Genomic DNA, 16,958 nt, shown 5'->3' on the forward strand with positions numbered 1-16,958 from the left:
TAATCCCAGCACTTTGGGAGGCCAAGGCAGGTGGATCACCTGAGGTCAGGAGTTCAAGACCAGCCTGGCCAACATGGCGAAACCCTGTCTCCACTAAAAGTACAAAAATGAGCCGTGTGTGGTGGCAGGTGCCTGTAATCCCAGCTACTCAGAAGGCTGAGACAAGAGAATCGCTTGAACTCAGGAGGCAGAGGTTGCAGTGAGCCATGGCCTTGCCACTTCACTCCAGCCTGGGTGACAGGAGTCAATATTTAGATAACAGGCTAGCAACTGGAGAGGCCTGCTCACAGCAGAGGCAGTGGGCTGGGGCACTTTGCCCTCTCCCAGGCAGCTCTTGGCCTTCCAGGTTTGAGTGGACAGAAGGTCTCAGTCTCACGGTTACACCTGTAACCCTTTGTAGCATAACTGGCAAAGAGTTTGGTTTAGAACAACACAGTTAAAGCTTACTTCCTAAGCTCTTCCTCCAATTCTTTGTTCTTTTCCTCTAGCTTCAGTTTGGCTTGCTTCACAGCCTCCAATTCCCCTTGCAGAACATCTTTCTCACAGGTCAGTTCATCCACTTTTGCTATCAAATCGTTCTTCACTATGTTCAAAGCATTTCTAAGAAACACATATTTCAAGTGCATCATTACAAATAAATATTCTTTCCATCTTTCAGCTATTCCTTTGTAGACTAAAGTAACTGTACAACCAATAAAGATGAATAATTTAATACTTCACGACATTCTACCTGATGTTGTTTGTAGATATATGCAAAAAGAACACAAAGCAACAGTCTAAGGTTTTACTCATTTATCAAATGAATAAAACAGGACAGACCATCAATTACTAAAAAGTGAGAATATTAAATTTTAAAAATAGCATTCATGAGGTTACTGTTATTAATAATTCCTGAGAATATATTACCCAATCAATAAAGTAAAATTATTCCTTGATGTTACCTTTAATAAATAACGAGAAAACAGTCTAAACTGGAAAGTTAAGACAGTCTAAGCTGAAGAAAAAAACCGGAGATCCAGTTCCTTTGGGCATAGTGGGCATAGGACCTCATTATAACTGTATTCTGTCTTGGATATACACAGATGTTCCAAAGTTGCTCTGACACAGCAAACTGATAAAGGAACCCAGTCAGCTTTTCCACATGACTGGGGATAGGTCCCACTAAATGTGTCTGAGGGCTTAAGACTCCACAAATTGCACCCAAGGATGCACAGCTATGGAAGATAGCTCTGAAGAGGAAGGCTGAGTATACTTCAAAATATTTGTGTGGAAATAAAAGAAACCCCAGGAGAAGAGATAAGAAAACAGACAAATGTCAGGGGAGGGAATAAAAAAAGTGTAAAACCAGGACAAATCCAGAAGATTAAGAAAAACGCATGGATACTTATAGAGTGAAAAGGAGATGACAATTTGTTTCTACAAAAAAACAGGGCAAGGAAACATATCCATCAGGGCAATGTAGGTCCCAACATTATGTGTGTGTGTGTGTGTGTGTGTGTGTGTGTGTGTGTGTGTGTGTGTGTGTACACTCAGAGGAGGGGAACGAGATGGGACAGGGAGATTCCATTAGTATTATGTTAAAATGATGAAGTGTCATTGACTTGGACAAGAATAAAATTCTTTATCTTCTGTTGTTAAAATTTCACATATACTTACTTGGTTTCCAACAGTTGTGTATTTTCTAATATAAGATTCTCAACTTCCCGACCCATTCCTATCAAAAGAAAAAAGATTAAGACTTTGAAAATAAATACATCAATAATATACACGTTTAAAATATAAGCTATAGTCACAAGTTTTATTTTAGAAATGTTATCTGTCCTTTATTAATCTTATTTTGTCTATTTCATTTGATGGATCTACTTTAATAGATGATAAAATTATAAATAATTATTCATTACAAACAAGGCTAAAGATTTTGTTGGCCAATTTCTTTCTTAAATCTGGATTGGCTTGCTAGGGAATGAGGCCAATTTTCAATATCTGTTAGTCTATATTTTATTTCTCATAGATAATATTTCAAAAGGATCAAGACTTTTCTGCCAAATATTCTAATATTCCAACATTATTCAGGGGAAAAAAGAACAGCTTTAATATGGATCTAAATTGTTTCTAAATCACATCCGACCTTGGAGGCTTTTGCCTAAAAATTAGACCTTATTAATAGAGAACAGGCAAAACCAAGGCCAAAGAAAGACAGAACCCCAAGGCAGATGAAACCTTACCAAAGAAATTATGGTCTTAAAGCCCATGCATTCCATGTAAAGCAAAAACAAAGAACAAGAAATGTTTTACGTAAGAAACAGCATGAAAACAGATTATTAATCTATAAAGTTTTATACATGATATGAAAAACATCTGGAATCACAATGTTATGATTTAATGCATAATGATGTGCAAAAGACAGAAATAAAGATGATTTCCTTCATTCATAAGGATGCTGATATACCTAAAAAATGCTTTACCAATTCTTTCTCACAATAAAAATGACTATAATTAGATTGAAAATCTTCCATCAACAATACAAACTTTCCTTCAAAGTGCCACCTACAAAATAATAATGTTCAGTTATCACTTGAGTGGCTGTCTTTGATAGTGTTTGGCATTTTAATGACTACTGTGAGAGAGGCACGTACAGCATCCAATGCAAGATCCAATGGAGTGGTCTTTAGAGAGAAGAAAGCTAGTAATTTGATTCTCCTAAGAAACTGAAGAAATGAAACAACACACTAGGGAATATCACTCAAAAAATAAAAAGTCAAAGCAAAACAAAAAAACCCACCAGTCACTCATCTCAAGGAATTGTGAGCTAATAATGTTGGAAAATCACATACAATGGAAGAAGTAATAATCATAACCCAAGTAAACAGGAACGAAATCTTTCTAAAGAAAACTACACAAGACAAAGGAGTTAACATGTCCCTTTATTTTAAAAAAGGTAATTTTCCAAATGATTTTAAAATTACTTAAAACAAATACAGCCAACCTAGGAATGCTACATATTCTGTGCACCTGAACTCATATTTTGTCTATATTCTAATTTTCTCAAAGATCAAGGTACTTACACCAGAATGAATTAAATATCAGAAATAGATTACTTAATCATCTACCTATGTATTATCCGCAAACTGAAACCAAACCAAACAAAACAAAGATCCCAAAAGTTTCCAAATTCTAACTCCAAAACAATCTTTGGCAAGATATTTGCTTTAAACACTAATGCTAACTTTTTCTTCCTTTGTAGATACAATGGCTGGGAATGTTAACTTTTTAATAAAGTTATAGAGACAGAAGAAATAAGAGTGTAGACTGGTTGAAAAAAGTTTATATAGTAACTATGTTTGCTATAAACTCTCAAGCACTTAGATAAGCATGAAAGTTGAAAATATATGAAAGGCAAAAAAATAGTTGAGCAGAAAAAAATGATGAGAAAGCATTAGATGAGAACAGCAGCCAAGAACACCTAGCTTAAAAAGCAGTAATATTAAAATATTCAAAAATCATACACACCAGAATATTCCCCTAGGTAAGCAGCCCAAGAGAAAAATGAGTGAGAATCTCAATTAGATTGTTTTCAGAAAGCAAGAACTAAACTCATTTACTTTAAAAGAGAGGAAACAAAGAAATTGACAAGATGTAGAGAAACCATTAACTAAACATAATGAAGTGTAAATATTTATAAAAAGGAAAAAAACTGAAATGTGTTCTACAGGAAAAACAAATCCTATAATATAGTTTCTAAAGTTTACATTAGCCATGAAGCCAGTAGACAAGACAGATATTCTCCAAACTGGAGGGTATACAGGACATTTTTGAAGAGACACAAAGTCCTCAGTGGGCTTAGAAAATTCACTGTATGATCCATATATTATCCTACTCAGCTTGCATGTCTTCGGGTGCATGAATATACTGCTACTGGGCCCTCGCCATCACCTAAATGTGACTCAGGCTGTTCCACTATAATATGTTGTGAATTTCCCTGTACTGTACTTTTATTGGTCTTCTTGCATCGATGACACAACAGCAACATTTTAAAATTATAGTTAAAAGATTAACTGGCAACGTACAGAGTCTAGTCTTAAGGGAAAAGACTACAAAAAGTCACGAGGATACCAAATGGAAACACATGATGGTGCCTCTGAGTGTGCATGAGACCTGGACGAAGTAGAAATAAAGCCTTTCTGAGATAGCAAAAATAAATAAATAAAGTTTACATTAAATGTACACATTCCCAATGAAGAGTTATCTTAACATATGGTGTATAAATTGAATATATAATCAATAGGATTAGCTAAAATTTCATTTTGAAATGATCAATAAAAATTCTTTATAAGAAAAACGTAACTTAAAGTGGCCTCATTTCTATTCAAGACTTAAATGAAGCACAAACTTAGGTCCAATAAATTTGAAAACTTTACTTATTAAAAACAAGCAAAAAAAACCAAACTGCCTGACAGTTTTTAAATCATAGAAGTTCTATTTGGGTTTTAACACGGATTCTCAAGCTGGGTCCACAGATGAGCTTCAGAGTTAAATGGTAATCCCTTGAGAAAATGCACAATTTTACCTAGTTCTATACATGTATTTTTCCAAAGGTGCATTGCTCTCTTACAAATTCTCCTGTAAAGAATTTTTAATCCCAAAAGGAGAAGAATCACCGATGTTGATGTGAAACAAAGCTGTCAGAACTATTTAGCAATCCCATTCACTCAGTTGCTATGTGCTAAAGATGCAATCGTGAACAAAGACACAGTTGTCTCAGCCACATTGAACTTATAGTCTGTCCAGGGAGACAGGTACCTAAAAAATAACAGTAAAGTATGAAGAGTGGTATAATAAAATGCAGTGCCATGGGAATACATTTCAGGGAAAACTAAGGGGATCAAGGCAGAATTCCTGGAGGATGTATCACTTAAGCAAGGCAAGAAAAGAAAAATATATATATATATGTATGTATGTATGTATGTATGTATGTATACACACACACATTTAGGAGAGGGAACAAACAAGCCTTGGTGATGGGCTGTGAGGGAAACTGAGAGGTGCAGGATGGAGAGCTATTCATTCACTGAAACAGTGCCTGTTGGTCCAAGAGCAGCCTTGGGGGACAGAATAATAAAGATGACAAACTGAGCTTTATACATGTCAAACGTAAAGCCCTCCAGGTCATCTTAGAGGTATCTAGTATGCAATTAGGAAATAATAGTCTTGGGCTCTAGAAAAAGATCTGGGATGGAGATAAAAACTTGGGAATAATTAGCCATGAAAACCAAGAAACAATGAGAGCAAATATGATTTCTCAAAGTATCAGACCTAGGACAGGAGCGCTGATACCTGAAAGATAAGCAAAGGAAGCAGATCCTGTTAAGATGACTGAAAAGGTAGAGTCAGAGACAGGAAAGGGCATTGGCAAGCTGATATCACAGAAACCCAGCAAAGAGAGTTTTAAATAAGAAAGTTGAGGGATGAGACACCAATCAAGATAAAGGACAAATTGTTGAGATTCTTTTAAATTAGTAAAATCAGAAAAAGGTTGTGCTGGCATGATGGTGCACGCTACTGTAGTCCCAGCTACTTAGGAGGCTAAAGGCAAGAGGATTCCTTGAGCCTAGGAGTTCCAGGACAGTCTATACAACATAGTGAGATCTCACCTCAAAAAAAAGGGTAATCTTAAGTGCTGAGTCCATATATAATGACTGAAATTTGTTATCACTGAATTACACAGAAGAGAACCCAAGGACTTTTGTTTTGTTTTGTTTTGTTTTTTGAGACAGAGTTTTGCTCTGTCACTCAGGCTGGAGTGCAGTGGTACAATCTCAGTTCTCCACAACCTCCACCTCCCAGGTTCAAGCAATTCTCCTGCCTTGGCCTCCCAAGTAGCTGGGATTACAGGTGCACACCACGATGCCCGGCTAGTTTTTGTAGTTTTAGTAGAGATGGGGTTTCACCATGTTGGCCTGAGCGGTCTCGAACTCCTGACCTCAGGTGATCCGCCCACCTCAGTCTCCCAAAGAGCTGGGATTATAGGCATGAGCCACCGTGCCCAGCCAGGAACATTTTTATTTACCATATTTGACCAAAAGTATTCATAAGTAACTAAACTTACAGTAATATACTAAAATATTCTAATCTGGACTATTCTAGAGATAAATGTACCAACATCTACAAAATGGAAAAGATAGTTGGTAGTCTGTTTCTTATTTTCAAAGTGGCAAAGAAACCAAAGCATCAGGATATTACTTTTAATTATTTAAAAGACCACAGATATTTCTAAGTACTATGGGGCTTCTAAATGCTTCATAAGAAAAGAAAGTTTAGGGCCACCAACCTTAAAAATTTTGTCACTCATTACTGCATTATGAGGTAACACAGTGTACAAATTATATTCAGAAGTACTTCATTCTTGTTAACACAAACAGGCAGCATAAAGGAATTTTGTGGGGTGACGTATATCGATTCTGGTGAATTTTACTGCACTGAATATACATTTTTAAGTTCTTCTAACATTTTTTTATCTGCTCCTCAATTTTGCCAGGGAGTTAGTTTCTTAAACCAATTATGTCTTAAAAGAAACTTTTCAGGAATAATTTGATGTTAACTAAAATTAAAACGTAAAATTAAATATAAAAATGGAATATTCCTTAAGAATTAAACTTTCAGGCTGGACGCAGTGGTTCATGCCTGTAATCCCAGCACTTTGGGAGGCCGAGACAGGTGAATCACGAGGTCAGGAGTTTGAGACCAGCCTGGCCAATACAGTGAAACCCCTTCTCTACTAAAAAGACAAAAATTAGTCAGGTATGGTGGTGTTGAGCCAAGATTGTGCCACTGCACTCCAGCCTGGGCAACAGAGTGAGAGTCTGTCTTAAAAAAAAAAAAAAAGAATTAAAACTTTCTTAGCCCTCCATAAGAAATGCAATTCATTCAATTTCTTCCAAAGTTTTACTTAAATTTTAATGGTGACAGTCCCTTTCTGTCTAACTATATGTACTTAAAATACTTTCAATCTCTCTTACTATTTATTTTTATGAGACAGGGTCTGGCTCTGTCACTCAGGCTGGAACACAGTGGTGCAACCCATGCTCACTGCAACCTCTGCTTCCCAGGTTCAAGTCATCCTCACACCTCAGCCTCCCAAGTAGCTGGAACTACTGGCATACTCCACAATGTTTGGCTAATTTTGGTATTTTCTGCCATGTTGCCCAGGCTGGTCTCGAACTCCTGAGCTCAAGCGATCCACTTGCCTTGGCCTCCCAAAGTGTTGGGATTATAGGCATGAGCCACTGCAACCGGCCTAGATAGACATTTAGATAGAACTTGTGTTTTCCTTCAAAAACACTTTACAATGTCAAGGACATAACTGGGAATCAATAAATTTAACATAAAATAATGCAAGCAATGTCACTCCACTCCAAAGTCATAACAATTAACAAACGAAACCTTTTGAGAACAGTGTAGTCTGTACTATAATTATACCAATAAATATAATTTTTTTTAGCTTAGTATTTCCAAAGTTATATATTTTTAATTCCATAAAGTTTTTAATTTCTATAGGGTCTTAAGTTATAAGGAAGGTATACCAAAACTGATTCATATGAGCCAGAATCCTGCACTGAAAGGAACTTTAGAGATCATCCAAGGCAGGGGCTGGCAAACTCTTTCTATAAAGGGCCAGAGAGTAAATATTTTAGGCTTTAGGTTTCGGTTGCCTATTCAACTCTGCTGTTGGTAGGCAAAGGCAACCACAGACAATAAGTAAATGGTGGTGGCTGTGTTCCAATATAACTTTATTTAAACACGCACACAAGCGGTCAGCTGGATTTAGTTGGAGGTAAGCTGCAGTTTGCCAGATTCCTGAACTAGGGTCCAGCTCCTTCATTTTACACACAAGGAAATTAAGGTCCAAAAAGGTTAAGCCACTTGGCAAAGGTCAGCAGGCAAATAGTCTAAGAGCCAAATGCAATATTCTTTTCAAACCATGTATTCTTCTAGAACACAAACTTTAAAATGATTGTATTTACCATAGAGCTACAACATAATATACTCTGTGAAAGCTTAGAAAAATCAAGTGTTATAATTTCTTATTTAATTAAAGTCAACAGCATATAATGAAATTTAGGTAAGCCAGGAAATAACTAGCCATCAATCCATACACACACACACACACACATCACCATGTTCTTATGTGTAGCAGGAGTTCAATAAATTGTGTTGTATGAATTCAAAATATGAGTTTAAATGCAATTCAGTTTTAAGCATACCCATAAGCAAGGGTGCTTTCATTTAAAACTTTCATGATCACGAAGAATATGTTCCCAATAACTACCTAAAAGGGCAACAACCCTGTGCCACTGAGCAGTTGGGGACATTTTAAAGGACTTTTCAATTAAATCATTTAAAAAATCAATTTTAAAAACAGTATGATACGTCTTCAGATGAGCTATCATACCTAGTAAATCTGCTCCTTCATCCACATCTCCTATTAGGCCTGAGCCAGCTGAAGACAGTTCTTCAAAGAGAGATTCTGTATTGCGATCAAAAGCTTTGTTCTCTATGCCTTTGGTGGGAGTGCTATGCAACAAGAACAACAAAACCAAATCAACAAATGACAAAGACTTTTTAGACGCTGTAAAATGAATACAATAGGCTAAGCTACCTAGGACTTTCTTACCTATAATTTATGTTTACTAGAAAATATAATTTAAAAAGATTTCTCAAAGGCTTCCTAAGAAATTCTCACTAAGCTCCATGGAAATAGCTGGTGAAGAAATTATAGAATGTTTTTGTTGTATGATCCCAGCAAACACAAGCAATAATGGCAGCTCCTCCACTCTATACCAGGTTCTGGTCTAAGTGCTTCCCAAAGATTACCTATGTCACAAGAAGGCAATTATGTATGTAAAAGACGGTTAGAGTAGCATTTCTCATAGTGGCAAAAACTGAAATGACCTAAATGACCGTTAACAGGGGATAGATGAGGTAAGTTATACACATATAAAGTTAAAATTTTTACCTTTAAGGTTAAAAACATAAATAGAGCTTTATAAACTAAAGAAACCCATTATACAAAGGTTTTCTTTTTTAATCAAGTTGCAAAACAGTGTACATACTATATGCCCTATTTTGCAGGGGTGTATAGGGGAATGAGGAAGTGTATATGTTTGTGCCTGAATACTATTATTAATAGAAAAAACTCTGTAGACCATTTCCAGTTAAACATAGTAGAGAGAACATAGTCATTTATCATCTAATAACTCAGAAACTCAACTAAAATGAAAGTTAAGAAATTAAAAAGGTATACACCCAAAAGGACAAAGAGAATAGAAAAAGAAACTATAGCAGATGAAATGTGAACAAAATTCTGTAAGATGGAAAACAGATGGGCAAACAGTAGAAAGTGATTCACTAGACCAGAGAAAGCTGAAACCTAAGCCACTGGGGTGTAGGGAGGAGGTCAATACGCTGCCAGAACCCCTGAAAGGCCTAGGACTTGAAGGTACCAGCAACCACAGGGAGGGCATGTAGGGAGGAACATGAAACAGAAGGACAGGATTAAAAAAACTGTACAAGAGGCAGTACTGGACCTAGATACAATCCTCCAGAACAGTGAGACCTCCCTTCTCTTGGCACAGCTCCCTAACAATGGAAGCCAAGTTTAAATGTTATAGGCAGGAAAGTGGAGAATCAGCATTATTTACTTAAGTATGAATAAAACAGCCACAGAGTACCAGATATTTAAAGAAGGTCTCTATTATAAAAGAAAGGGCCCAAAACAAAGAGGATGTGACAGAGACACTAAGAGCAAAAAAAGACAATGCAGGCAGCAGCGACAACAAAAAAACAAAGCACCTAATTTTCTTCAGAATAAATGTTGCATTTGTAAAATAGCAAGATGGTGTAAGAAGTACCAACCAAGAAAAAAAACTTAGAAAAAAAAAAAAGAAAGAGGGTTTAAAAGAAAATCTGCCAGCAATTATTACAAAATAAAAGAGACAGGAAAGAGGGGAGAAAATAAATTATGACAGTCATTCCAGGATGTTCAATACACAGCTAACAGGTGTTCCAGAATGAGAGCAGAAGAAACAGTAAGAAGAAAGAGAGAGAATTTCTCAGAACTGGAAGATAGGAATGTTCTGATGAAAACATTTAATTCATATAAGAAGATACAAAAAAAGACCCCTACACCAAGCACAGCATCATTACTTTTTTAAAAATCAAGAAAGTGACAATCTTAAAATATTTCAGAGAGTATATAAAAATGAGCAAGAACTCAAATAACAACACCCTGAACTCAACATGAAAATGAAGTAATGTCTTTGCAATTCTGATGGGAAAAAAACTCCCAACCTATAGTTCTTTATCTAGCCAAACTATCAAGTATGTCTTCTTATGAAATTTGTAACATTCAAGTTCATAGTTTTTAGTGCTCAAAAAAAAATATTTACTTGTCATGCACCCTTTGCCTGGAAACCTAGTAAAGATACGTTCTGTCAAAACAAAGGCATAAATCAAGAAGCAGGATGATGTGGCATCCAAGAAACAAAAGATACAACAGAGGAAAAAGGTGAAAAGAATTCCAGGGATGATAGTGAGGGCATATTCCAGAACCAGAGCAACTATGACAGTAGTCTCAATTGGAGAATGGGAATAGAAGATTGCAGGAGAGTGAGCCCTAAAAAACAGACAGGTTTTGTGTTTGGTCATATTAGGGACTTTTACATTTATGAATTGCATAGTGTCTGCCAATGATTTAGTAACAGGAACACAGAAACATGAGGAAAAGAAACAAAATAACCCAAGGCTTTATTAATTTCAGAAGAACAAAAAGTTGTAAAAGAAATGAAATGGGCCGGGTGCGGTGGCTCAGGCCTGTAATCCCAGCACTGGGAGGCCAAGGCGGGTGGATCATGATGTCCAGAGTTTGAGACCAGCCTGACCAACATGGTGAAACCCCATCTCTACTCAAAACACAAAAATTAGCCGGGTGTGGTGGTGCCTGCCTGTAATCCCAGTTAGGGGGCTGAGGCAGGAGAATCGCTTGAACCTGACAGGCAGAGGTTGCAGGGAGCCGAGATCGCACCACTGTACTCCAGCCTGGGCAACAGAGCAACACTCCATCTTGGAGGAGGGAGAAAAAAAAGAAATGAAATGTAATTATACTATACTCTGTGGCTAAGTAGAATTACAGATTAATTTTATATAGTCATACTGATATAAATAATGAACATTAACAGAATTTGAAATATAATATTAGGAGGATGAAAAGATGGTGCTTTAGGATATAATGCACCAGTTAACAGCCAACAGTTAACATCACAGCCTTTTTCAACCAGGGTTCCTTATTTGATCTACAGAATACAGAAAAGGATTTAAGTATTTTCTCCATCCTCCCAAGGAAAGTACATGCCTAGAGTCCTATTCTAGACACACAGGAGCATAGCTAATTCATTATATACAAGAGATGCCTTTGGACATTAGGACTGTATTTTCTCACAGAATCTCAGCTGAAAAAGGGAGGGATGAAGGAGGGGCAGGATGAGCATGTCATTTTAGATACCTGAAGACAAACAGCATAAGAGAGAGCTATGAAGTGATAGACTCATGCACCCTTTACCTGGAAAGCTAGTAAGGATAAGCTCTGTCAAAACAAAGGCATAAATCAAGAAGCAGGGTGATGCAGGATCCAGGAAAAAGAGTGGTGACAGAATTAGAACCTGTCTGAGAGAGAGAGAGAGAGAGAGAGAGAGAGAGAGAGAGGGTTCTGGATTTGAATCCCAGGTCCACCTCTTCCTAGCCTGGTAATCTGGGACAAGCTACTTGAACAAGTTCTAAGTGTCTTTATTTATAAAATAAGCATAAAAAATCTACCTCATAAGGTTGTAATTAGGATCAAATTATATAAAATCATGATGAAAACAGTACTAGTTAACATTTACTGAATGGGGCATTTTGCAATGATTTATCATATATTGATTCATTTAATCTTCACAACCATCTGAGGCATTAACACAACACTTTTTATAGATGAGAAAACATACCTAGGATGCAAATCCAAGACAGGATTTGAACCCATGCAGTTTTACTCTAGGGTCTATGCTTTTAACCGCTATAACGTACTGCACAATGCTTAACAGAGATCAATAAATGGCTTTATTTTATAGTCATTAATTAATTAAAGGATAAACTTTACGGAAGAAATGAAAAGAAAGGCAGTAGCTCCTGTCTGACATTCTTGAGCATCAATGAATTTTGGATAATCCTGATTAAGATGACGTCTAATCTCCCAGCACTTTGGGAGGCAGGCAGATCACCTGTGCTCAGGAGTTCAAGACCAGCCTGGCCAAAGTGGTAAAACCCCGTCTCTACTAAAAATACAAAAAGTAGCCCAGTGGGGTGTCGCGTGCCTGTAGTCTCAGCTACCTGGGAGGCTGAGATGGGAGAGTTGCTTGAACTCTGGGGAGGGGGTGGGGGGGCAGTGAAAGTTGCAGTGAGCCAAGATAGCACCATTGCATCCAGCCGAGGTGACAGAGCGAGACTCCATCTCAAAAAAAAAAAATGATATCTAACCATTTTCTTCCTACCACTAAACAGCCATCCTATGTAAAATGATACTAAAATGAGACTAATTTCTTCCAATAATGAGATCATTACAGCTCTCAAGATGGAAGTACATTCTCTCTTCCTGATCTAGGGGAAGGTACAAAAGTTTATTCAAACATTTTTGTTTTGTTTTTTAAATTACATTTATTTAGCATATGTACACATAAAAAAGAAATCATCTTCTGAACCTACCCAGCAAGAAACGTGCACAAACTCAAGGTAAGTGCTAGGGGGAGGGGCCCTGGCCCCAAGTTAGTGGCTGGGACAATGCAATCCCGTGAGTAACAAGCCCCAGTCAGGAGGGGGCTGGACTGAAGTGTCCGGCAGGCTGGAGTCCCCTGCCGCTGGCCCTAAAATAAGTGTGCTCCATAGCCAAAGGTCTGTTTCATGCCCTCAAAGTAGCACTGCTGCCAGACCTGCCATGTTCACTCTGTTACTTCCTTCACTCCTGCTTCTTGGTTTCCTCAAGTTACAGAAAGTACGGGATATGTCTTGGCTGTCTTTTTTCCCCTATCTGCTATCGTTTGAATGCGTCCCCTATAAAATTCAGCTGTTGCCAATGTGATAGTATTAAGATGGGGCCTTCAAGAGGTGATTAGGCCATAAGGGCTTCTTCCTTATAAATAGGATGGGGGTCCTTATAAAATAATGAGGCTTTATCCAGTGTTCAGAGCTCACTTGTCCTCCTGCTATGGGAGGACACAGAGTTCCTCCCCTCCAGAGGATGCAGCAACAAGGCACCAACTTGAAAGCAAAGAGCAGCCCTCACCAGACACCTGACCCTGCCAGCACCTTGATCTTGGCCTTCCTAGCCTCCAGAACTGTGAGAAAATTAATTTCTGTTCTTTATAAACTGGCCAGGTGCAGTGGCTCACGTCTGTAATCCCAGCACTTTGGGAGGCTGAGGCAGGCTGATCACCTCAGGAGTTCAAGACCAGCCTGGCCAACATGGCAAAAACCCATCTCTACTAAAAATACAAAAAAAAAAAAAAAAAAAATTAGCTGGGCGTGGTGGTGGGTGCCTATAATCCCAGCTACTTGGGAGGCTGAGGCAGAAGAATCCCTTGAACCTGGGAGGCAGAGGTTGCAGTGAGCTGAGATCACGCCACTGCACTCCAGCCTGGGCAACAGAACAAGATTCTGTCTCAAAAAAAAATAAACAAGGCTGGGTGTGGTAACTCACGCCTGTAATCCCAGCACTTTGGGAGGCCGAGGCGGGCAGATCACCTGAGGTCGGGAGTTCGAGACCAGCCTGACCAACATGGAGAAACCCCATCTCTGCTAAAAATACACAATAAGCCAGGCGTGGTGGCTCATGCCTGTAATCCCAGCTACTAGAGAGGCTGAGGCAGGAGAATCATTTGAACCCAGGAGGCGGAGGTTGCAGTGAGCCGAGATCACGCCATTGCACTCCAGCCTGGACAACATGAGCGAAACTCCGTCTCAAAACAAACAAACAAACAAACAAATAAATAAGTATATAAATTACCCACTCTGGTATTTTGCTATAGCAGTACAAAATAGACTAAGACACCATCCTTCCTGCTCATACACCTAATTCATGATCCTACAAAGATAACATTTAACAAAAAATTTAAACCATGTACAGTGTCCAGTTTCAAGAATAGGAATTAGAATATAACACTAACATTTATTCAACAAAATATCTGAATCCATTTTGTCCAGTCAGAGACTGGAGAACAGTGTTTATGGGAGTTGGGGGTGGGGAGGCAGAATATGTCTTCATCTGACATTTATGTTACCTTGAACCTTTATATCCACTGAGATCTTTGTCCATATCCAGCTCAGGAGTAGATTCAATGATTGCTTGAACTTCTGACTTCTCTTCATTTTCAGCAGAGCCTTAAAAAAGGACATGATGAAATAAACAATATATATATTACATAGTACCCCAATATAAAAATCTTGTTGTTTTTACAGTTGTAAAGGTATCATTTGAACATTTTTTAAAAATGTACAAGACTGGGTTTTAGGAAATACAGCATTATACAATATATCATATATTCAGTGAACAGTTCATATCAAAAATTAATAAGCAACCAAAGACAGTTTTCCTTTGTGTTTCGTGGAACACACAGTGCAATGTATCTAAGGCCCTGCTTTCATTCTTATTTAAAAGATGGAATTTAAAGAAACTAAAGACAAAGACTAAACTAAGACAGGGGACAGAAAAGAACTGTCCTCCTGTCTTTTAGGCTCTGTGACCTCCTGGCCCCCAACTCCTGGCCCCAATAGTTTCTCTCCAAGACTAATTAAACATTACCTTTTTAAAGCATTGAATACAATTAAGTACAGTCTTATCTCAGTATCCATGGGGGATTGGTTCCAGAACCCACCACAATACCAAAATCCATGGATGCTCAGGTCCCTTATATAAAATGGCATTGTATTTGCATATAACTTATCAATATCCTCCCATATACTTTAAATCATTTCTAGATTACTTACAATACCTAATACAATCTAAACGCTATGTAAATAATTGTCATACTGTACTGTTTAGGTGATAGTAAGAAAAAAGTATGTACATGTTTAGTACAGGCACAGCTATTTCTTTTTTCAAATATTTTCAATCTACAGATGCAGAACCACAGATACAGAGGGCCAACTATATCCGCCTATTTTATAAATACAAAGCAGGCAACACCCGCAAAGATATATTTTCTCATACCCACATTATCTGGGTTTACTGAATACTTTCCTAGTAAGTAAAGAACTAGGGTCACTCACCAGTAGATACATTTCTAGTTTCTTGGGCTACCTGTACTTCAATGTGTTTGCTTATCTCTGATTTATTTGGCGCATCTGTAACCTTCACAAATCCTTCATTTTCTTCCTTTAAGGGAGTATCAGTAGGAATTGTTGCCACATCTGAATTAGCTGTTGATGCTGGAGTGGTAGCTTTAGATCCGCCTTGGCTAACATCAGAAAGCTCATCCTACAAATAAAAATAATTTAAAATAAAATTTTAAATGATGAATTTACTCTAAACCACATTAAATGGGTTAAGAAATAAATCTACCAGAGAAAGTTCTATTGTTTTGTGTTTTTTTTTTAAATAAAGGCAATAAAGAGCCACTGATTTACCAATAAGTACTCTCTCTAGACCCTCTGCAAATAATTGGGAAATATTTAAGTAAACTGTATTTTTTCAGATGAGATTTTTCTAAACAGAAAATTTGAAAATAGAAGAATTACTAGCAATAAAACTACATTAATGTCAACATCATTCTTAATGGCAATTGCAATATTGTACAATCACTTGGTAATAAAGACCTACTTTAGAACATTTAGAACACATGCTCTGTAATAGCTGCTCTAAAACAGAAGTAGAATAAGCAAATTCTTAATCTCGGGGTATCTTTGTAAAGTGCGGTATTAAAACATCCTGCATCTAAAGCATGTGAAGTGCTTAAAGTGCTTGTTAAAATGCGGTAGCTCACACCTGTAATACCAGCACTGCGGGAGGCTGAGGCGGGTGGATCACGACATCAGGAGTTTGAGACAGCCTGGCCAACACGGGTGAAAGCCGTCTCTACTAAAAATACAAAAATTAGCCAGGCATGGTGGCAGGCACCTGTAATCCCAGCTACTTGGGAGGCTGAGGCAGGAGAATAGCTTGAACCCGGGAGGCAGAGGTTGCAGTGAGCCAAGATCACGCCACTGCACTCCTGCCTCAGTGACAGAGCTAGACTCCATCTCAAAAAAAAAAAAAAAAGCGGGGGGAGGGTGCAGATTCCAGCCATGCACATGCCTGTAATTCCAGCTGCGGTGGGAGGATGCCTTAAGCCCAACAAGACCCTATCTTTTTGAAAAAAAAAGAAAAGAGGAAGGAGTAGAGAGGAGTAGACAGAGTCTAAGTCCAACTCCAGACTTAATGCACCAAACTTTGGGCAGTGAGAATAGGTCATCTATATTTTAACAAGGAATCCAAGTGAGTTACATACTCACTGAAATTTGATTACTATTATAGGATCCACAGATAGGTTTCAAGAGGTATATGCAAATTGAAATTGTATGCAAAAATTTGTATACAATGTATTTTTCTGAAAAGACTTAGAGCTTTTATCAGATATTCAAAGGGATTTGCAGCTCCAGAATAATTATAAACAACTGTCCAGTGGTTATCAAGAATGAAGCAGTTCTTTTGGAGCACCCAGGTTTTAAGAAGAGAAATTGACAAAAAGCTTACAGCCACCACCAATTATGATAATAATAATAATAATAATAGGCTGGGTGCAGTGGCTTATATCTGTAATCCCAGCACTTTGGAAGGCCGAGGCAGGCGGATCTCCTGAGGTCAGGAGTTCAAGACCAGCCTGACCAACATGGAGAAA

General features: G+C 37.8%; 1 protein-coding gene across 7 annotated transcripts in view; it reads right to left on the reverse strand.

The window, feature by feature from the left end:
- SPAG9 (sperm associated antigen 9) overlaps positions 1-16,958 on the reverse strand; it is a 185,382-nt gene that overhangs the window by 44,625 nt on the left and 123,799 nt on the right. For 6 of the 7 annotated variants that reach the window (XM_011959983.1, XM_011959982.1, XM_011959980.1 and 3 more), the window contains 5 exons: positions 15,352-15,559; positions 14,364-14,463; positions 8,450-8,571; positions 1,657-1,714; positions 448-600 (listed from right to left, as the gene is read on the reverse strand). In XM_011959983.1, coding sequence (XP_011815373.1) covers positions 448-600; positions 1,657-1,714; positions 8,450-8,571; positions 14,364-14,463; positions 15,352-15,559 — 641 coding nt within the window. Of the gene's footprint in view, positions 1-447; positions 601-1,656; positions 1,715-2,225; positions 2,241-3,510; positions 3,523-8,449; positions 8,572-14,363; positions 14,464-15,351; positions 15,560-16,958 lie in introns of all 7 variants that reach the window. The other variant, XM_011959978.1, reaches the window with a different exon arrangement.

This window comes from Colobus angolensis, unplaced genomic scaffold, assembly GCF_000951035.1.
Source record: "Colobus angolensis palliatus isolate OR3802 unplaced genomic scaffold, Cang.pa_1.0 Scaffold50, whole genome shotgun sequence".
Classification (NCBI taxonomy): Eukaryota; Metazoa; Chordata; class Mammalia; order Primates; family Cercopithecidae; genus Colobus; species Colobus angolensis.